The 22,831-nt window shown below is 36.2% G+C and overlaps 2 protein-coding genes across 2 annotated transcripts in view; one reads left to right on the forward strand and one right to left on the reverse strand.

The window, feature by feature from the left end:
• Nucleotides 1-1,640: 1,640 nt before the first annotated feature.
• LOC146735869 (uncharacterized) overlaps nucleotides 1,641-22,831 on the forward strand; it is a 75,159-nt gene continuing 53,968 nt past the window's right edge. Inside the window, exons 1-8 of the mRNA XM_085505573.1 lie at nucleotides 1,641-1,978; nucleotides 2,580-2,681; nucleotides 2,972-3,070; nucleotides 9,832-9,933; nucleotides 10,220-10,318; nucleotides 16,553-16,639; nucleotides 17,732-17,833; nucleotides 18,123-18,221. Of these exons, the coding sequence (XP_085361699.1) occupies nucleotides 3,002-3,070; nucleotides 9,832-9,933; nucleotides 10,220-10,318; nucleotides 16,553-16,639; nucleotides 17,732-17,833; nucleotides 18,123-18,221 (558 nt within the window). The 5' untranslated portion in view covers nucleotides 1,641-1,978; nucleotides 2,580-2,681; nucleotides 2,972-3,001. The remainder of the gene's footprint in view (nucleotides 1,979-2,579; nucleotides 2,682-2,971; nucleotides 3,071-9,831; nucleotides 9,934-10,219; nucleotides 10,319-16,552; nucleotides 16,640-17,731; nucleotides 17,834-18,122; nucleotides 18,222-22,831) is intronic.
• LOC146735870 (uncharacterized) lies at nucleotides 2,121-2,522 on the reverse strand. Its single transcript, XM_085505572.1, has one exon. The coding sequence runs from the start codon at nucleotides 2,520-2,522 to the stop codon at nucleotides 2,121-2,123; it is 402 nt and encodes a 133-aa protein (XP_085361698.1).

Genomic DNA, 22,831 nt, shown 5'->3' on the forward strand with positions numbered 1-22,831 from the left:
GACCTTTTTCATAGTCCTCGGAAAACATAATTTATATTTATAGTTAATTCGATTATTAATACGTTTTGCGTAGCTTAGGTTTAGTATTGGGGGAAGGTATGATTCAGTTTATATTAATACTAATATAATTGTACCATACCTTCCCCCGATACTAAACCTAATCTTCGCAAACATTCTGTGTTGAGTCATGGGATATTCAAGTCTTGTTTAATTAAAATGCAATTCTACATTGTATTACATTGTATTGCATTGTAATTGTAATTGGGGGTGGGTGGGTGGGTGTGGGTGGGTGTAGGTGGGTGTAGGTGGGTGAAGGTGTGTAGGTGTAGCCATTGGCCTGTTTACACACCAACGATGTGAAGCCCCTCCTGAAAGTGGAGCCTTACACTCGGGCTCCACATTGTTTGCTGTTTAAAACAAAGTGTAGACATAGAAGTAGAGCCAGTAGACCAGACACACACAAACAAAGTGGAGCCCTTTGTGTACAAATTGGTGGCTCCACAATGTTTCATAATTTATATTAAATTCAATTAAATATTAAGTCAGGTCTGCGAAGCTTAGGTTTAGTATCAGGGAAGGTATGGTTCACGTTATATTAATATTAATATAACTATACCATACCTTACCCCGATACTAAACCTAAGCTTCGCAAACATTTCTATGTTCAGTCACGGGATATTCAACTCTAGTTTAATTAAACTTAATTAAAGTGCAATTCTCCATTGTATTGCATTGTAATTGAGTTTAATTAAACTCCAATTAAAACGCAACCCTATATAGGAACGCGTTTTAATCGAGTTCATATCGCAACTATATTAAAAGTTAATTCAACTATATTAAAAGTTAATTCAATGGTGGCTCCACAATTCATGGGACACGTGTATGGTGGCTCCACAATTCATGGGACACCTGTATGTGTGTGTGTGGGGGGGGGGGGTGTGCATGTGTGCGTGTGTGCGTGTGTGCGTGTGTGCGTGTGTTCTACTGATATCTCAAGAACCATATGTTGGTTTTTAATGAAACTTGGTTTTATAGATGCTCTAGGCTAATGTGCAGATTTGATTAGGTTTTGCTTGAAATCCAATTTTAATTACCTGGTTTGCATGCTAGTTAGCTAATTTTTAGCTGTTACATGACTGCTCCACTGATACATGTATCTAGACAAACATTCATTGGATTTTGATGAAACTTGGGTTATAGATGCTCTACTAGAACAATCCAACCTGATTAATTGTAGGTAAAAATGTGTGCATATTAATCAACTAATTTGCATAGGCATTTGTTATTGTTTTATCACTGAAATTACTAAACAAAACACAAATTTGCATGCTTTTAATATTGAACTGCATGTCCAGCTGAATCCATTCCTGCTGTGAGTCCTAATTTCTTGCAATACTGTGACTGAGAATTGGAAATGGTCATGTGAACATAGTAAATACCACAGTCAATGCAGACACATTTATGTGGTAATATTAGCCTATGAACCATTCCCATAGATATAATGTTCTATGGGATGTACTGACCCTTACACCATTAACAATCTACATGTAATCAACAATTTATAATAATGCTATTTCCCCCCGATACTACTACTTACTACTTAGCACCCTGGCTGGCACATGGGGCTGTCGCTAGGGTCCTCCAGGAGTTCCGGTCTTGCAGTCGCCCATGTGACGCCTAGGTCTCGAAGCTCCTCAGACACTTTGTTTGGAAGGTGTTCAATTTCTTGGAGATCCTCTGGGTCATCTTCCAAGACTCGCACCCATAAAGCAGCACACTCAAGACATTATTTCTGAAGATCCGTAGCTGAGTGATGTTGCTCAGCTTTCTGGACCTTCAGGCACTCCAGAGCATTCCAAATACTTGGTTGGCCTTGGACACCTTGGCATCGACATCTACCTCACTGTCTCCATCAGTGGACATCTTGCTGTCTAAGTAGATGAACTCAGATACCTCTTCCACTGGTTAGTTGTTGACGGTGAGTGGCTGGATGTTTTTTGGATTTTTGAGTTTCGTCTTTGGGATGTTGATGCAGAGTCCCAACTTTCCTGCAATTGTTGTGATCCTGTTTGCCTTCTCCTGCTGGTTGATGTGTCGGCAAGAGAGAAGTCAAGGTCCTCTCACGTCAATGTTAGCGTCCATTTGATTCTAGTTCTCTGCCCATCTGTTGTTGCCTTCATTAGCCAATCCATTGCCAGTTTAAACAGGAATGGCAACAGGACGCAGCCTTGCTTGACACCAGTTTCCATAGAGAGATCATTTGTCAGTTGGTTTCCATAGATCACCTGACACTTGAAACCTTCGTACGGGATCTTGATGATGTTGACCATCTTGGCAGGGATTCCATATCTTCTTAGAATTGTCCACAATGCTTCTCTGTGTATGCTATCAAAGGCTTTTTCAAAGTCAATGAACAGTATGGAGAGGCTTGCTTTCCATTCTATGGTCTGTTCAAGAATCTGTCTCAGTACAAATATCTGGTCAGTGAAACCTACCCATTCCTTTCTGGTCTTGTCCTTCATTACTGCAGCTATGTCATGTCTAATGAACTAAAATTGTAAAATATTTTCTCATTACAGCATCAGAATACAGTATTACATTTGGCAGCACAAAGAGGACTCACCAGTATTGTGCATAAACTATTGGAGAGAACTGATAACGATTTGGAATCTATTAACAAGGTTAGTACATATACATGAATTATATTAGAAATATGTATTGTAACTTCAATCATTTATTGACAACTATTGCATTTATGTATGAATGCCTCAAAACAACGAATGAAACCGAATTTGCTGCTAGCTAACCAAGTAGCAAAGTTGTTTTGCCACCACTGTGGAAACCATTCTGTGCAACCAAGTCAGCAATGGTATTTAAAGAGCTTTTTCAAACCAAGTATCGAAGCTATTCGTACATAAATTCAAGACAATCATGACAATAATGTGCATTGTTTATTTTGAATTACACACAGGATGAAGACACACCATTACATCTTGCAGCCATGGCTGGGCATACAGAGACAGTACAGATACTCTTGAATAAAGGTGCCTGCATACACTCTGTAAATAAGGTACATGTACATATTGATTACAACTGTATTATATTGCATGTGTACCAAGTTATTTATTTGTACTGGTGCATCCAATTGTATTGAATTGGTCAATTCTATAATCCAAATTGGGGTCTTGTGTATCAATTTTGTTTTGTCTTTGTGTGTCTGTTTCTAACATCATCTCTCGTACATTCCTAGAATAATTTTCTTTAGATAGGTGACAAGATCAGATGCGTTATTTTAGCATTTCTATGAAATTGCTCAATTTGAACATTATATCATCAACAATTTCTCTTGTGGTTGGTTCCTGCTGTGATTTGATTTAAAATTGGTTTGGAAAGTTTAACTGACTGTTCTTCTAAAAACATCATAAATTGTCAACATGTCTTCCATTTCTTGTTCATTTATACTTGGTATTACCGTCACACATGTCTTCTTGGTGGCATAATTAAAACAAAATGTTTTATCAGTAACACATGCACTATGGCTAATGTCATTACCCACTTGTAGCGACATATTTTGTGAGACAAAAATGGCTTCCAGTTGGTTAATTATCACCCAATGGAAAAACAAATTGATGTAACTTGTATGTTTTTGACTCCCATGTGCGAAGCACAAAATGGGAGTCTTTGCAGTTAGTGTGTCTGTATGTGTGTATGTGTGTATGTGTGTATGTGTGTCCGACTATTCCACTGCTATCTCAAGAACCATACATCGGTTTTTGATGAAACTTGGTGCATAGATGCTCTGGGCCAATGCGCAGATTTGATTAGGTTTTGGGAAAAATCCATGCTCGTTAATTACCTAATTTGCATGATAATTAGCTAATTTTTAGCTGTTCTATGACTGTTCCACTGATATCTAAAGAACCACTCATTGGATTTTGATGAAACTTGGTACATAGATGCTCTGAACATATGCACAGATTTGATTAATTTTTGGTAAAAATCCGTGCATATTAATTACCTAATTTGCATGATAATTAGCTATTTTTTAGTGGTTCCATGACTGTTCCACTGATATCTAAACAACCACTCATTGGATTTTGATGAAACTTGGTACATAGATGCTCTGAACTAATGCTAGGTTTTGATTAGTTTTTGGTAATAATCCGTGGATACTAATTACCTAATTTGCATAATGATTAGTCAATTTTCGGTTTTTCCACTGATATCTCAAGTACTAATCATCACATTTCAATGAAACTTGGTACATAGATGTCATACGACACTGCACAGACCTGATAGTTTTTATGGTAATATCAGTACATATTAATTACCTAATTTGCATAATTAATTAATTTTCAGCATTTGATATAAGTAGTTAGCATTACATTTCAATGAAACTTGGTACTTACATACTCAAGGACTATGCAGAGATTGATTGTTTTCGATAAATATTTGTGCATATTAATCACCTAATTTGCATAATTAGTTAATTTTCAGCTTTTCCACTGGTATCTCAAGTACTAATCATCGCATTTCAATGAAACTTGGTACATAGATCCTTTAGGACTATGCAGAGACCTGATTAGTTTTAGGGTAAATAATTGTGCATATTAATTACCTAATTTGCATAATTAATTTTCAGCTTTTCTACTGATATCTAAAGTACTAATCATCACATTTCAATGAATCTAGAATTATGCAGACCCAATTAGTTTCCGGTAAATATTTGTGCATATTAATCACCTAATTTGCATAATTAACCAACTTTCACACTGATATCTCAGGTACTATACATCACATATCAATGAATGTACATGGATGCTGTAGGACAATAGACAGACCTGAATAATTGTGGGTTAAAATCTGTACATATTAATTACCTAATTTGCATAATTAACCAATTTTAAGCTTTCACACTGATATCTAAAGTACCGTAAAAACTCCAAAATTTCGACCGGTTTTAAATAATTGGTGTTAGAAATGTGACGTGTTTTTAGAGTCAAAAATAAGGTGCATTTTCGGACGGTCGAGTTTTTCAGAATAGAAATCAGCAAATGAAAAAATGGGGATGATAGACAGTGTGCTTCATTAGTTTTTAAAAAATGCAATGTTCGTCAATTGACGTAAACTTCCTCATGTTTCACGGTAAAAGCAAAGGTCGTGGCCGAGTTGTAACTCAAAATCTAAACAAAGTCATCAATCAGTATTATGACAAGCAAAACAAAACATCAAGACGCGGAGAAGAGGTCAGCACAAAACTAATAGGTCAAAAGACAAAGCTGTCTCGCACTACCTAGGAAAACTTGCGAATGTTCGAAGTACAGGTACCCATTGGACAAAAGATACATGGAAGTTTAGCAAACTATCTCCCCGACCCAGTGCAATGTATCCAGTTAGAATCAAAGCTCACGTGTCCCTTATTTGAGGGACCAAATTCTGCCGTTTGTACAACCCGAATAGTTTGTCATATCTAATTCCATATTTCTGACATGCTTTGACTGATTGATTTCAAGTACTAATCATTACATTACAATGAAACTTTGTACATAGGTGCTCTAGGAATATGTACAGACCTTAATACTTAATAATTTACTTTTCAGCTTTCCAACACTTTTTTTTCGGCTTAATCATCACATTATAATGATGCATTGTACATATGCGCACTGAAACAATGCACAGACCTGAATTTATGCATAATAATTCATTAATTTGCATAATAACTTATTTGGTTCGTTGGGTTAATCCAAGGACATGATTAGTTTGTTTATCTAATTATTATTAGCCCATTTCTGATTTTTCAAAAAATCTGATTTGAATTGGATTTGTCAGAGGTGCTCTGGAATTAGATTATGAACCACAGATGTAAGCTTAAATTTATGAAATTTGATAGTGTGGATCTCATTGTTTTCATGTTGTGCATCTCAAATAGAAGACAGATGTTAGTAGCCAGGCTTCTTGTTTGAAGGGCTAATCTTAAATTTTGAATTAACTTAATGTTTTTCCAATGCTCTCGGCAAAGAGAATTCATTTTAAAGCTTTCTTTTAACGCTTTCTGTCTTCATCAATTTCTTTGACATACTTGACCTAAAATTTGATAGAGCATTGTAAACAGCAGAGCTCTATCAAGAGATAGACTGCTTGTTAGTTCCCGTTCAGACGCAGTCTGAAAACGGGGACTTATGGATTGACCTATTAATGCATGTCTGGACCTATATCTTAGACAAACCTGGACCAATTAAATTCAAACTTCACACGTACATCATGCATTATGCATATCAATTTCTTTCACAATCTGATTCAAGATGGCCAAATGAATGCGGTGGCCATTTTTATGCTAAAAAATAAAGAATCAAGCATTTTTGGCATTCCGGAACCAAATCTTGGTCATTTATGGATGTATTGTGTTCAAACTTGGTACATAATTGAGACATGGCTGTCTGGTGCATGTCATTTTATTTTTCAGATCTAATTCAAAATGGCTGACTGGCAGCCATCTTGTTTTAATAAATGCAGTTCTTGGGTCATATCTCTGACATTCTTTGACCAATTATGTTCAGATTTTATATATTCATTATACATAATTTCTTAGATATATGTTGGCCTTTTGTTTTTGACTCCCGTGTGCGAATGGGAGCCTTTGCAGTTACCCTGTGTGTGTGTGTGTACTTGGATTGCTATATGTTGCGAGGACAAAAATACAGATATATAGCTACTTCCGAGGACATACACACCTTCCGAGGACCTTTTTCATAGTCCTCGGAAAACATAATTTATATTAATAGTTAATTCGATTATTAATACGTTTTGCGTAGCTTAGGTTTAGTATCGGGGGAAGGTATGGTTCACGTTATATTAATATTAATTATACCATACCTTACCCCGATACTAAACCTAAGCTTCGCAAACATTTCTATGTTCAGTCACGGGATATTCAACTCTTGTTTAATTAAACTTAATTAAAATGCAATTCTCCATTGTATTGCATTGTAATTGAGTATAATTAAACTCCAATTAAAACGCAACCCTATATAGGAACGCGTTTTAATCGAGTTCATATCGCAACTATATTAAAATTTAATTCAACTATATTAAAAGTTAATCCAATGGAGTCCTCGGAACATATTGCAATACAAGTATGTGTGTGTGTGTGTGTGTGCATTGCTATATCTTCCAAGGACCAAAATGAAGATATATACCAACGTCCGAGGACATGCACACCTTCAGAGGACCTTTTTCGTAGTCCTCGGAAAACATAATTTATATTTATAGTTAATTCGATTATTAATACGTTTTGCGTAGCTTAGGTTTAGTATTGGGGGAAGGTATGATTCAGTTTATATTAATACTAATATAATTGTACCATACCTTCCCCCGATACTAAACCTAATCTTCGCAAACATTCTATGTTGAGTCATGGGATATTCAAGTCTTGTTTAATTAAAATGCAATTCTACATTGTATTACATTGTATTGCATTGTAATTGTAATTGGGGGTGGGTGGGGTGGGTGGGTGTGTGTAGGTGGGTGGGTGTAGGTGGGTGTAGGTGGGTGAAGGTGTGTAGGTGTAGCCATTGGCCTGTTTACACACCAACGATGTGAAGCCCCTCCTGAAAGTGGAGCCTTACACTCGGGCTCCACATTGTTTGCTGTTTAAAACAAAGTGTAGACGTAGAAGTAAAGCCAGTAGACCAGACACACACAAACAAAGTGGAGCCCTTTGTGTACAAATTGGTGGCTCCACAATGTTTCATAATTTATATTAAATTCGATTAAATATTAAGTCAGGTCTGCGAAGCTTAGGTTTAGTATCAGGGAAGGTATGGTTCACGTTATATTAATATTAATATAACTATACCATACCTTACCCCGATACTAAACCTAAGCTTCGCAAACATTTCTATGTTCAGTCACGGGATATTCAACTCTAGTTTAATTAAACTTAATTAAAGTGCAATTCTCCATTGTATTGCATTGTAATTGAGTTTAATTAAACTCCAATTAAAACGCAACCCTATATAGGAACGCGTTTTAATCGAGTTCATATCGCAACTATATTAAAAGTTAATTCAACTATATTAAGTTAATTTAATGGTGGCTCCACAATTCATGGGACACGTGTATGGTGGCTCCACAATTCATGGGACACCTGTATGTGTGTGTGGGGGGGGGGGGGGGGTGGGGGTGTGTGCATGTGTGCGTGTGCGTGTGTGCGTGTGTTCTACTGATATCTCAAGAACCATATGTTGGTTTTTAATGAAACTTGGTTTTATAGATGCTCTAGGCTAATGTGCAGATTTGATTAGGTTTTGCTTGAAATCCAATTTTAATTACCTGGTTTGCATGCTAATTAGCTAATTTTTAGCTGTTACATGACTGCTCCACTGATACATGTATCTAGACAAACATTCATTGGATTTTGATGAAACTTGGGTTATAGATGCTCTAGAACAATCCAACCTGATTAATTGTAGGTAAAAATGTGTGCATATTAATCAACTAATTTGCATAGGCATTTGTTATTGTTTTATCACTGAAATTACTAAACAAAACACAAATTTGCATGCTTTTAATATTGAACTGCATGTCCAGCTGAATCCATTCCTGCTGTGAGTCCTAATTTCTTGCAATACATGTACTGTGACTGAGAATTGGAAATGGTCATGTGAACATAGTAAATACCACAGTCAATGCAGACACATTTATGTGGTAATATTAGCCTATGAACCATTCCCATAGATATAATGTTCTATGGGATGTACTGACCCTTACACCATTAACAATCTACATGTAATCAACAATTTATAATAATGCTATTTCCCCCCGATACTACTACTTACTACTTAGCACCCTGGCTGGCACATGGGGCTGTCGCTAGGGTCCTCCAGGAGTTTCGGTCTTCTGTCGCCCATGTGACGCCTAGGTCTCGAAGCTCCTCAGACACTTTGTTTGGAAGGTGTTCAATTTCTTGGAGATCCTCTGGGTCATCTTCCAAGACTCGCACCCATAAAACAGCACACTCAAGACATTATTTCTGAAGATCCGTAGCTGAGTGATGTTGCTCAGCTTTCTGGACCTTCAGGCACTCCAGAGCATTCCAAATACTTGGTTGGCCTTGGACACCTTGGCATCGACATCTACCTCACTGTCTCCATCAGTGGACATCTTGCTGTCTAAGTAGATGAACTCAGATACCTCTTCCACTGGTTAGTTGTTGACGGTGAGTGGCTGGATGTTTTTTGGATTTTTGAGTTTCGTCTTTGGGATGTTGATGCAGAGTCCCAACTTTCCTGCAATTGTTGTGATCCTGTTTGCCTTCTCCTGCTGGTTGATGTGTCGGCAAGAGAGAAGTCAAGGTCCTCTCACGTCAATGTTAGCGTCCATTTGATTCTAGTTCTCTGCCCATCTGTTGTTGCCTTCATTAGCCAATCCATTGCCAGTTTAAACAGGAATGGCAACAGGACGCAGCCTTGCTTGACACCAGTTTCCATAGAGAGATCATTTGTCAGTTGGTTTCCATAGATCACCTGACACTTGAAACCTTCGTACGGGATCTTGATGATGTTGACCATCTTGGCAGGGATTCCATATCTTCTTAGAATTGTCCACAATGCTTCTCTGTGTATTCTGTCAAAGGCTTTTTCAAAGTCAATGAACAGTATGTAGAAGATTGCGTTCCATGGTCTGTTCAAGGATCTGCCTCAATACGAATATCTGGTCAGTGCAAGATGTGCCTTTTCTGAAACCTTCCTGTTCCTTTCTGATCTTGTCCTTCATTACTGCAGCTATGTCATGTCTAATGAACTAAAATTGTAAAATGTTTTCTCATTACAGCATCAGAATACAGTATTACATTTGGCAGCACGAAGTGGACTCACCAGTATTGTGCAAAAACTATTGGAGAGAACTGATAATGATTTGGAATCTAATAACAAGGTTAGTACATACATGAATTATATTAGAAATATGTACTGTAACTTGAATTATTTATAGACAACTATTGCATTTATGTATGAATGCCTCAAAACAACAAATGAAACAGAATTTGCTGCTAGCTAACCAAGTAACAAAGTCATTTTGCAACCACTGTTGAAACCATTCTGCAACCAAGTCAGCAAAGCTATTTAAAGAGCGTTTTCAAACCAAATATCGGAGCTATTCATACATAAATTCAAGACAATCATGACAATAATGTGTATTGTTTATTTTGAATTACACACAGGATAAAGACACACCATTACATCTTGCAGCCATTGCTGGGCGTGCAGAGACAGTACGGATACTCTTGAATAAAGGTGCCTGCATACACTCTGTAAATAAGGTACATATTAATTACAACTGTGTTATATTGCATGTGTCCCAAGTTGTTTATTTGTACTGGTGCATCCAATTATATTGAATTGGTCCATTCTATAATCCAAATCAGGGTCTTTTGTATTAATTTTGTCTTGTCTATGTGTCTATTGCTAGAATAATTTTCTTTAGATGCATTATTTTAGCATTTCAATGAAATTGCTCAATTTCAACATTATATCATCAACAATTGGTTGGTTCCTGCTGGGATTTGATTTAAAATTGGTTTGGAAAGTTTAACTGACTGGTGAAGAGTGTTCTTCTAAAATATCATAAATTGTCAACATGTCTTCCATTTCTTGTTCATTTATACTTGGTATTACCGTCACACATGTCTTCTTGGTGGCATAATTAAAACAAAATGTTTTATCAGTAACACATGCACTATGGCTAATGTCATTACCCACTTGTAGCGACATATTTTGTGAGACAAAAATGGCTTTCAGTTGGTTAATTATCACCGAATGGAAAAACAAATTGATGTAACTTGTATGTTTTATTGTCTTAAAATATCTTTGTACCAATTTTGAGTAACATCAGGCCCAGGTATATTTGATAATGACAGGAGACGGATGCATGCACAGATGTACCCTATTTCGCAAATCCATATTTTGGATGGTAAGACGGAGACTACCTGTGAGGTCACATTTATGACACAACAGCTCTGATATTGAAATTCTAGGGTACTTCCTCTGCAGTATTGGAGGTCATGGTAGCATTGCCAAGTTCAGCACCCCTTGGTAGTTGACTGTTCAGCTTGTCCAAATTTATTGCCTCTTTCTTGCTCAGAGTTGGCGGTAAGATTATGCCAATATCTAATAGTTTTTGGTGAATTTCCTGAACTGTCCAGTTCATTAGATTTGTAGTGTCCACAGCTCACGAATTCAGAATTCCTGTGGCTGAAATTGCATTTCCCAGAGTAAATATTTGATGATGAAATCATTTGACCATGGCTCTTCCCATGTCTTGGAGATGGTCTTGTCGTTGCATTTCCAATGCTTTCTGGACTCTGTACAGTTGAAGGAGCATATGGTTTTTATGGCCTGTGCCTCTAGTAGTGGAAGATTTGGCCATTTTAGAAAAAAGATTTATATAGTATGACAAGTCAGAAAATGCTGCTGAAACTGTACACCACTTGAAGACACTGTTGATGTAGCGACTGTAAGATGGTTGTGAATATGCAAATAGTTGTAACCATAAACATTAGACTCTCATGAAATATGCTTGTCCACTACTTAGAAATCAATTGTACAAATGGCCACATAAAGATATGGGTTCATCTGTTAGAGGAACTTGTTTATATTTTGTCTGTATACACACAAAATTAGTTGTATAATTTCAAAGTAAACTTATTGCATATGTACATGTGTGTTCCCTGGTTAAGAAAACTTGTAACATTAATTAGTCCCTGTTCGAATGCAGTCCGGAAACGGGGACTTATGTTTTGACCCTTGTACGTCCGTGCATGCGTGCATCCAGACATGTATCTTAGAAATACCTGGACCAATCATGATCAGACTGCACACATACATGATACATGATATTATACATACATGTATGCACATCAATTTGTTTCACGATTTTATTCAAGATGGCCGAATGGCGGCCTTTTTTGTGCTAAAAAATCATCAAAATCGAGCATTTTTCGGCTGTTTACAGATGGATTTTGTTCAAACTTGGTATATACATTAGACATTATGGGACTTTGATGCAAATAATTTAGTTTTTCAGAAAAGATCCAAAATGGCAGAATAGTGGCCATTTTTGTGCTAAAATCATCCAATATCAAGAATTTCAGGCAATTATAGATGGATTTGTTCAAACTTGGTACATACATTAGACATCACTGGTTCCTGATGCACATCACATTTTACTTTTCAGATCGGATTCAAAATGGCTGACCAATGGCGGCCATTTTGTTTTAATGCATGGGCTTCTAGACCCATATCTCTGACATGCTTTGACTGATTATGTTCAAATTTTATATATTCAAAATGGCTGATTTTGAATGCTGTGCCAGAGCAATATCTCGCTCTCAATATGAACAAGTACTTGTTTGAAGATCAGATACAAATGTCACACAAATGTTTTTCCAATGCTCTCGGCAAACAAGAATTCATTTTAAAGCTTTCTTTTAATGCTTTCTGTCTTCATCTATTTCTTTGACATACTTGACCTAAAATTTGATAAAGCATTGTAAACAGCAGAACTCTATCAAGAGATAGACTGCTTGTTAGTTCCCGTTCAGACGCAGTGTGAAAACAGGGACTTATGGATTCACCTATTTATGTGTGTCTAGACCTATATCTTAGACAAACCTGGGCCAATTAAATTTGTTTTATGCATATCAATTTCTTTCACAATCTGATTCAAGATGGCCAAATGAATGCGTTGGCCATTTTTATGCTAAAAAATAAAGAATCAAGCATTTCTGGCATTCCGGAACCAAATCTTGGTCATTTATGGATGTATTGTGTTCAAACTCGGTACATACTTGAGACATGGCTGTCTGGTACACTCTGGAAATTAGGAAATCTGTTACTAGAAGAGACTAACACATATAAATACTTGGGAATAGTTATTTCTAAAACTATAAAGGACCATGCACAATTTACTGAAATTTACAAGAAGGGGATGAAATTAATAGCATATTGTAAAGCCATCATCAATCAACACAATAGTTACAATAGGTTTGAGTATGGTGATGTATTGTGGAAGAGTATAATTTTACCATTTATTAGCTATGGATGTGGTGTATGGTTTTTAGAAAATAACGATGATAGGAAAAAGTTAAAAAGTCTGCAATATCAGTTTGGCAAATTCCTTTTTAAAGTCAACAGAAATGTTGCTTGCTCTGCTGTATTAGGGGATTTAGGATGGGCTGATTTGAGCTACACCCTTGATACTTTTCGAATTAAATATTTGAACAGATTACAAGAAATGAATAACACCAGATGGACCAAAATTGTTTTCACAGAATTGCACAAGTCGTATGTAAACAACCGTAAGCTTACTTGGAATTGGCCAACATATGTGCACAAAGTACTTGAAACTAACGGATTAGACCATGTCTATGGGTTAAACATACCTAACAATATAAACTGGCTCAAAAGCTTTTATAAAATAAGTGAACAAAATGAAGTAAAAACGTTTGCAGATCAAATATCTAATATGAAATCACTGGAACATTACAGTTGGGTTAAAAGAAATAAGGAAAAAGAAAACTATATAAATGATCCCCTTGATCATCATGGCATATCACTGTATTTTAAAGTCAGATCTAACTCACTGGATTTAGAGGGTAATAAAATAACATGGGACAAATATAAAGGGAATGGAATGTGCAAGCTATGTAATGACGACAAAGAAGATATTTATCATTTTCTATTTTTATGCAAAGCAACTTATCATTTAAGACACAAATTTTATGGAGATTTCATGTACAAAGTTCAAAACCTTGAAGTAGACCCAACACTTATTAATAACTTTCTTTCTGGAGGAATTAATTTTAAGTTTAATGTACTTTTTAGCGACATATTGTGGAAAGTCAACAATAATTTGGGGAATATTGTATCCAAGGAAGTTAGAGTATTTATTACTCAATTGTATAAGTATAGAAAAGAAAGTTTGAATTTAATGTGATTTTTCTTCTTTCCTTTTTCAAATATGTATGATTTGGTTGTTTTCTTCTCTTTGTTTGCCGCTCCAAAGGCTAATAAAATATTATTATTATTATTATTATCAAATTCAAAATGGCTGACTGGCAGCCATCTTGTTTTAATAAATGCAGTTCTTGGGTCATATCTCTGACATTCTTTGACCAATTATGTTCAGATTTTTAGCTCCGTTGTCAACTTTGTCGAGCGGAGCTTATCATATGAGTGATTGTCCATCGTCGTCGTCGTCCGTCGTCGCCATTCGTGTCAATGTTTTACTTTTTCGACTTCTTCTTGAAAACTACAAGCCTGAATGCTTTGATACTTGGTGTATATGTACCTTGGGTAGACCTCTCTGAGGTTTGTTCATTTCATCTTTATATCTTCAATTCTCTAATTTTGGTGAATATTTTTGTTATTTTTGGTAAAAAGTGATATTTTCGACTTCTTGTTAAAAACCGCAATTCCAATTGCTTTGATACTACATATATAGGTACTACATGTGCACCTCTCTCAGATTTGTTCATTTCGTGATGATATCTTCAATTCTCTAATTTTGGTGAATATTTTTGTCATTTTTGGTAAAAAGTGATATTTTCGACTTCTTGTTAAAAACCGCAAGTTCGATTGCTTTGATATTACATATATAGGTACTACATGTGGACCTCTCTCAGACTTGTTCATTTTGTGATGATATCTTCAATTCTCTAATTTTGGTGAATATTTTTGTCATTTTTGGTAAAAAGTGATATTTTTGACTTCTTGATAAAAACCGCAAGTCCGATTGCTTTGATATTACATATATAGGTACTACATGTGGACCTCTCTCAGATTTGTTCATTTTGTGATGATATCTTCAATTCTCTGATTTTGGTGAATATTTTTGTAATTTTTGGTAAAAAGTGATATTTTCGACTTCTTCTTAAAAACCAAAAGTTCAATTGCTTTGATATTACATATATAGATTCTACATGTAGACCTTTCTCAGATTTGTTCATTTCGTGATGATATCTTCAATTCTCTAATTTTGGTGAATATTTTTGTCATTTTTGGTAGAAAGTGATATTTTCGACTTCTTGTTAAAAACTGTAAGTCCGATTGCTTTGATACTATACATATTGTTCATTTTCTAATGATGTCTTCAGTTCTTTAATTGAAATGTGCATTGCTAACAGCGGAGCTATCTCAGCCGATAGGCTGCTTGTATATATTCATTATACATAATTTCATAGATATATGTTGGCCTTTTGTTTTTGATTCCCGTTTTAATTGAGTTCATATCACAACTATATTGTGTGTGTGTGTGTGTGTGTGTGTGTGTGTGTGTGTGTGTGTGTGTGTGTGTGTGTGTGTGTGTGTGTGTGTGTGTGTGTGTGTGTGTGTGTGTGTATTTGGATTGCTATATGTTGCGAGGACAAAAATACAGATATATACCTACTTCCGAGGACATACACACCTTCCGAGGACCTTTTTCATAGTCCTCGGAAAACATAATTTATATTAATAGTTAATTCGATTATTAATACGTTTTGCGTAGCTTAGGTTTAGTATCGGGGGAAGGTATGGTTCACGTTATATTAATATTAATATAATTGTACCATACCTTACCCCGATACTAAACCTAAGCTTCGCAAACATTTCTATGTTCAGTCACCGGATATTCAACTCTTGTTTAATTAAACTTAATTAAAATGCAATTCTCCATTGTATTGCATTGTAATTGAGTTTAATTAAACTCCAATTAAAACGCAACCCTATATAGGAACGCGTTTTAATTGAGTTCATATCGCAACTATATTAAAAGTTAATTCAACTATATTAAAAGTTAATCCAATGAAGTCCTCGGAACATATTGCAATACAAGTATGTGTGTGTGTGTGTGTGTCTGTCCATTCCACTGATATCTCAAGAACCATATGTTGGTTTTTAATGAAACTTGGTTTTATAGATGCTCTAGGCTAATGTGCAGATTTGATTAGGTTTTGCTTGAAATCCAATTTTAATTACCTGGTTTGCATGCTAATTAGCTAATTTTTAGCTGTTACATTACTGCTCCACTGATACATGTATCTAACCAAACATTCATTGGATTTTGATGAAACTTGGGTTATAGATGCTCTAGAACAATCCAACCTGATTAATTGTAGGTAAAAATGTGTGCATATTAATCAACTAATTTGCATAATTAGTTAATTTTTGGCATTTACACTGATATCATAAGTACTAATTATCCCATTTCGATGAATCTTGGTACATAGATGTTCTATGCGACAATGCACAGACCTGATTAGTTTTGGGTTTAATGGCAAGAAAATTATTTTCATATGCATGTTTGTTTTTTGTTTAAATGAAATTTCCTTGATAACCTTGGCTTTCTATATTATGTAATCCCCAAATGCCAATGTGAGGACAATTGATTTGAGTTCTCTCCATTCATTTACATTTGTAAACATGTCTGGACTATTGTTATTTCACGCCGTCTGTTGAAGGACAGTAATTCAAGTAATTGACAAAATGTTTATTCTTACGTTTTTTTTTTTGCACAGATAATGACGAGGGCTTTCCAGAATGGATACACTGGTATTGTATCATTACTCGTAGAAAATAGTTTCGATAAAGATGTCCGTGATATTGTAAGTTTCTAATTCAAGTCATCAGTTCATTATTACAGTGCATGCCTTCAATAATATTTGTTATTGTTTTATCACTGAAATTACTAAACAAAACACAAATTTGCATGCTTTTATTATTGAACTGCATGTCCAGCTGAATCCATTCCTGCTGTGAGTCCTAATTTCTTGCAATACTGTGACTGAGAATTGGCATTGGTCATGTGAACGTAGTAAATACCACAGTCAATGCAGACACAGTTATGTGGTAATATTAGCCTATGAACCATTCCCATAGATATGATAATGTCCTATGGGATGTACTGACCCATACACTATTAATAATCTACATGTAATCAACAATTTTATAATAATGCTATTTCCCCCGATACTACTACTACTTACTACTTAGCACCCTGGCTGGCACATGGGGCTGTCGTTATATAGGGTCCTCCGGGAGTTCCGGTCTGCTGTCTTCTGTCGCCCATGTGAGGCCTAGGTCTCAAAGCTCCTTTTCTGTAAAACTTCTCCAGGTCTCCTTGGGTCGTCCTTGTCTCCTCTTTCCTTGGGGATTCCAGGTAAGGGCCATTATGGGGAGGGTATCCGGGGGCATTCTTAGCACATGTCCTAACCAGCGCCATCTTCTCTCCCTAACAACTTTTGAAAGTCTTGTCTGCTCAGCCCATTCCAGCAAGTCCATATTGTTGATAGTGTTTGGCCAATATACACCTTTAATCCTCCTCAGACACTTTGTTTTGAAGGTGTCCAATTTTCTTGGAGATCCACAGTTTCCACAGAGAGATGGTCTGTCAGTTTGTTTCCACAGATCACCCGACACTTGAAACCTTCGTACAGGATCTTAATGATGTTGACCATCTTGGCAGAGATTTCATATCTTCTTAGAATTTTTCACAATGCTTCTCTGTGTATGCTATCAATGGCTTTTTCAAAGTCATTGTAGAGGCTTGCTTTCCATTCTATGGTCTGTTCAAATATCTGGTCAGTGCAAGACTTGCCTTTTCTGAAACCTTCCTGTTCCTTTCTGATCTTGTCCTCCATTACTGCAGCTATGTCATGTCTAATAAACTAAAATTGTAAAATATTTTCTCATTACAGCATCAGAATACAGTATTGCATTTGGCAGCACAAAGTGGACTGACCAGTATTGTGCAAAAACTATTAGAGAGAACTGATAATGATTTGGAATCTATTAACATGGTTAGTACATACATGAATTATATTAGAAATATGTATTGTAACTTGAATCATTTATAAACAACTATAATTGCATTTATGTATGAATGCCTCAAAACAACGAATGAAACCGAATTTGTTGCTAGCTAACCAAGTAGCAAAGTTGTTTTGCCACCACTGTGGAAACCATTCTGCAACCAAGTCAGCAAAGGTATTTAAAGAGCTTTTTCAAACCAAGTATCGGAGCTATTCGTACATAAATTCAAGACAATCATGACAATAATGTGCATTGTTTATTTTGAATTACACACAGGATGAAGACACACCATTACATCTTGCAGCCATGGCTGGGCGTACAGTGACAGTACAGATACTCTTGAATAAAGGTGCCTGCATACACTCTGTAAATAAGGTACATATTGATTACAACTGTATTATATTGCATGTGTACCAAGTTATTTATTTGTACTGGTGCATCCAATTATATTGAATTGGTCAATTCTATAATCAGGGTCTTGTGTATTAATTTTGTCTTGTCTATGTGTCTGTTTCCAACATCATCTCTCATACATTCCTAGAATAATTTTCTTTAGTTAGGTGACAAGATCAGACGCTTTATTTTAGCATTTCTATGAAATTGCTCAATTTCAACATTATATCATCAACAACTTTCTTGTGGTTGGTTCCTGCTGTGATTTGATTTAAAATTGGTTTGGAAAGTTTAACTGACTGTTCTTCTAAAAACATCATAAATTGTCAACATGTCTTCCATTTCTTGTTCATTTATACTTGGTATTACCGTCACGTATGTCTTCTTGGTGGCATAATTAAAACAAAATGTTTTATCAGTAACACATGCACTATGGCTAATGTCATTACCCACTTGTAGCGACATATTTTGTGAGGCAAAAACGGCTTCCAGTTGGTTAATTATCACCGAATGGAAAAACAAATTGATGTAACTTGTATGTTTTATTGTCTTAAAATGTCTTTGTACCAATTTTGAGTAACATCAGGCCCAGGTATATTTGAGAATGACAGGAGACTGATGCATGCACAGATGTACCCTGTTTCGCAAATCCATGTTTTGAATGGTAAGACGGAGACTACCTGTGAGGTCACATTTATGACACAACAGCTCTGATTTTGAAATCTAAGGGTACTTCCTCTGCAGTATTGGAGGTCATGGTAGCATTGCCAAGTTCAGCACCCCTTGGTAGTTGACTGCTCAGCTTGTCCAAATTTATTGCCTCTTTCTTGCTCAGAGTTGGCGGTAAGATTATGCCAATATCTAATAGTTTTTGGTGAATTTCCTGAACTGTCCAGTTCATTAGATTTGTAGTGTCCACAGCTCACGAATTCAGAATTCCTGTGGCTGAAATTGCATTTTCCAGAGTACATGTACATGTACATGTAGCATATTCAATGATGAAATTATTTGACCATGGCTCTTTCCATATCTCTGAGGTGGTCTTGTAGTTGCATTTCCTCTCTCTGGACTCTGTACAGTTGATGGAGCATATGGTGTTTATGGTCTCTGCCTCTAGTAGTGGATGATTTGGCCATTTTAGAAAAAAGATTTATATAGTATGACAAGTCAGAAAATGCTGCTGAAACTGTACACCACTTGAAGACACTGTTGATGTAGCGACTGTAAGATGGTTGTGAATATGCAAATAGTTGTAACCATAAACATTAGACTCTCATGAAATATGCTTGTCCACTACTTAGAAATCATTGTACAAATGGCCACATAAAGATATGGGTTCATCTGTTAGAGGAACTTGTTTATATTTTGTCTGTATACACACAAAATTAGTTGTATAATTTCAAAGTAAACTTATTGCATATGTACATGTGTGTTCCCTGGTTAAGAAAACTTGTAACATTAATTAGTCCCTGTTCGAATGCAGTCCGGAAACAGGGACTTATGTTTTGACCCTTGTACGTCCGTCCGTGCATGCGTGCATCCAGACATGTATCTTAGAAATACCTGGACCAATCATGATCAGACTGCACACATACATGATACATGATATTATACATACATGTATGCACATCAATTTGTTTCACGATTTTATTCAAGATGGCCAAATGGCGGCCTTTTTTGTGCTAAAAAATCATCAAAATCGAGCATTTTTCGGCTGTTTACAGATGGATTTTGTTCAAACTTGGTATATACATTAGACATTATGGGACTTTGATGCAAATAATTTAGTTTTTCAGAAAAGATCCAAAATGGCCGAATAGTGGCCATTTTTGTGCTAAAATCATCCAATATCAAAAATTTCTGGCATTTATAGATGGATTTGTTCGTACATTAGACATCACTGGTTCCTGATGCACATCACATTTTACTTTTCAGATCGGATTCAAAATGGCTGACCAATGGCGGCCATTTTGTTTTAATGCATGGGCTTCTAGACCCATATCTCTGACATGCTTTGACTGATTATGTTCAAATTTTATATATTCAAAATGGCTGATTTTGAATGCTGTGCCAGAGCAATATCTCGCTCTCAACATGAACAAGTACTTGTTTGACGATCAGATACAAATGTCACACAAATGTTTTTCCAATGCTCTCGGCAAACGAGAATTCATTTTAAAGCTTTCTTTTAATGCTTTCTGTCTTCATCTATTTCTTTGACATACTTGACCTAAAATTTGATAGAGCATTGTAAACAGCAGAACTCTATCAAGAGATAGACTGCTTGTTAGTTCCCGTTCAGACGCAGTCTGAAAACGGGGACTTATGGATTGACCTATTTATGTGTGTCTGGACCTATATCTTAGACAAACCTGGACCAATTAAATTCAAACTTCACACGTACATCATGCATTATGCATATCAATTTCTTTCACAATCTGATTCAAGATGGCCAAATGAATGCGGTGGCCATTTTTATGCTAAAAAATAAAGAATCAAGCATTTTTGGCATTCCGGAACCAAATCTTGGTCATTTATGGATGTATTGTGTTCAAACTTGGTACATACTTGAGACATGGCTGTCTGGTGCATGTCATTTTGTTTTTCAGATCAAATTCAAAATGGTTGACTGGCAGCCATCTTGTTTTAATAAATGCAGTTCTTGGGTCATATCTCTGACATTCTTTGACCAATTATGTTCAGATTTTATATATTCATTATACATAATTTCATAGATATATGTTGGCCTTTTGTTTTTGACTCCCGTGTGCGAATGGGAGCCTTTGCAGTTACCCTGTGTGTGTGTGTGTGTGTGCGTATGAGTGTGTGTGCATTGCTATATCTTCCAAGGACCAAAATGAAGATATATACCAACGTCCGAGGACATGCACACCTTCAGAGGACCTTTTTCATAGTCCTCGGAAAACATAATTTATATTTATAGTTAATTCGATTATTAATACGTTTTGCGTAGCTTAGGTTTAGTATTGGGGGAAGATATGATTCAGTTTATATTAATACTAATATAATTGTACCATACCTTCCCCCGATACTAAACATAATCTTCGCAAACATTCTATGTTCAGTCATGGGATATTCAAGTCTTGTTTAATTAAAATGCAATTCTACATTGTATTGCATTGTAATTGAGTTTAATTAAACTTCAATTAAAACGCAACCCTATAGAGGAATGCCTTTTAATTGAGTTCATATCGCAACTATATTAAAAGTCAATCCCATGAAGTCCTCGGAGCATATAGAAATGTGTGGGTGTGGATGTGGGTGTGGGTGTGTGTGTGTGTGTGTGTGTGTGTGTGTGTGTGTGTGTGCACGCGTCTGTCCGTTCTACTGATATCTCAAGAACCATATGTTGGTTTTTAATGAAACTTGGTTTTATAGATGCTCTAGGCTAATGTGCAGATTTGATTAGGTTTTGCTTGAAATCCAATTTTAATTACCTGGTTTGCATGCTAATTAGCTAATTTTTAGCTGTTTCATGACTGCTCCACTGATACATGTATCTAGACAAACATTCATTGGATTTTGATGAAACTTGGGTTATAGATGCTCTAGAACAATCCAACCTGATTAATTGTAGGTAAAAATGTGTGCATAATAATCAACTAATTTGCATAGGCATTTGTTATTGTTTTATCACTGAAATTACTAAACAAAACACAAATTTGCATGCTTTTAATATTGAATTGCATGTCCAGCTGAATCCATTCCTGCTGTGAGTCCTAATTTCTTGCAATACTGTGACTGAGAATTGGAAATGGTCATGTGAACATAGTAAATACCACAGTCAATGCAGACACATTTATGTGGTAATATTAGCCTATGAACCATTCCCATAGATATAATGTTCTATAGGATGTACTGACCCTTACACCATTAACAATCTACATGTAATCAACAATTTATAATAATGCTATTTCCCCCCGATACTACTACTACAACTTACTACTTAGCGCCCTGGCTGGCACATGGGGCTGTCGCTAGGGTCCTCCAGGAGTTCCGGTCTTGCAGTCGCCCATGTGAGGCCTAGGTCTCAAAGCTTCTCAGACACTTTGTTTGGAAGGTGTCCAATTTCTTGGAGATCCTCTGGGTCATCTTCCAAGACTCGCACCCATAAAGCAGCACACTCAAGACATTATTTCTGAAGATCCGTAGCTGAGTGATGTTGCTCAGCTTTCTGGACCTTCAGGCACTCCAGAGCATTCCAAATACTTGGTTGGCCTTGGACACCTTGGCATCGACATCTACCTCACTGTCTCCATTAGCAGACATCTTTTTGCTCAAGTAGATGAACTCAGATACCTCTTTCACTAGTTAGTTGTTGACGGTGATTGGCTGGATGTTTTTTGGATTTTTGAGTTTCGTCTTTGGGATGTTGATGCAGAGTCCCAACTTTCCTGCAATTGTTGTGATCTTGTTTGCCTTCTCCTGCTGGTTGATGTGTCGGCAAGAGAGAAGTCAAGGTCCTCTCACGTCAATGTTAGCGTCCATTTGATTCTAGTTCTCTGCCCATCTGTTGTTGCCTTCATTAGCCAATCCATTGCCAGTTTAAACAGGAATGGCAAAAGGACGCA

This window comes from Saccoglossus kowalevskii, chromosome 11 (assembly GCF_978046115.1).
Source record: "Saccoglossus kowalevskii chromosome 11, keSacKowa6.1, whole genome shotgun sequence".
In the NCBI taxonomy this organism is placed as follows: domain Eukaryota; kingdom Metazoa; phylum Hemichordata; class Enteropneusta; family Harrimaniidae; genus Saccoglossus; species Saccoglossus kowalevskii.

What these genes read in the sequence shown, in the direction of transcription:
- LOC146735870 (XM_085505572.1), bottom strand. Translation starts at nt 2,522, where the DNA reads ATGAAGGACAAGACCAGAAAGGAATGGGTAGGTTTCACTGACCAGATA.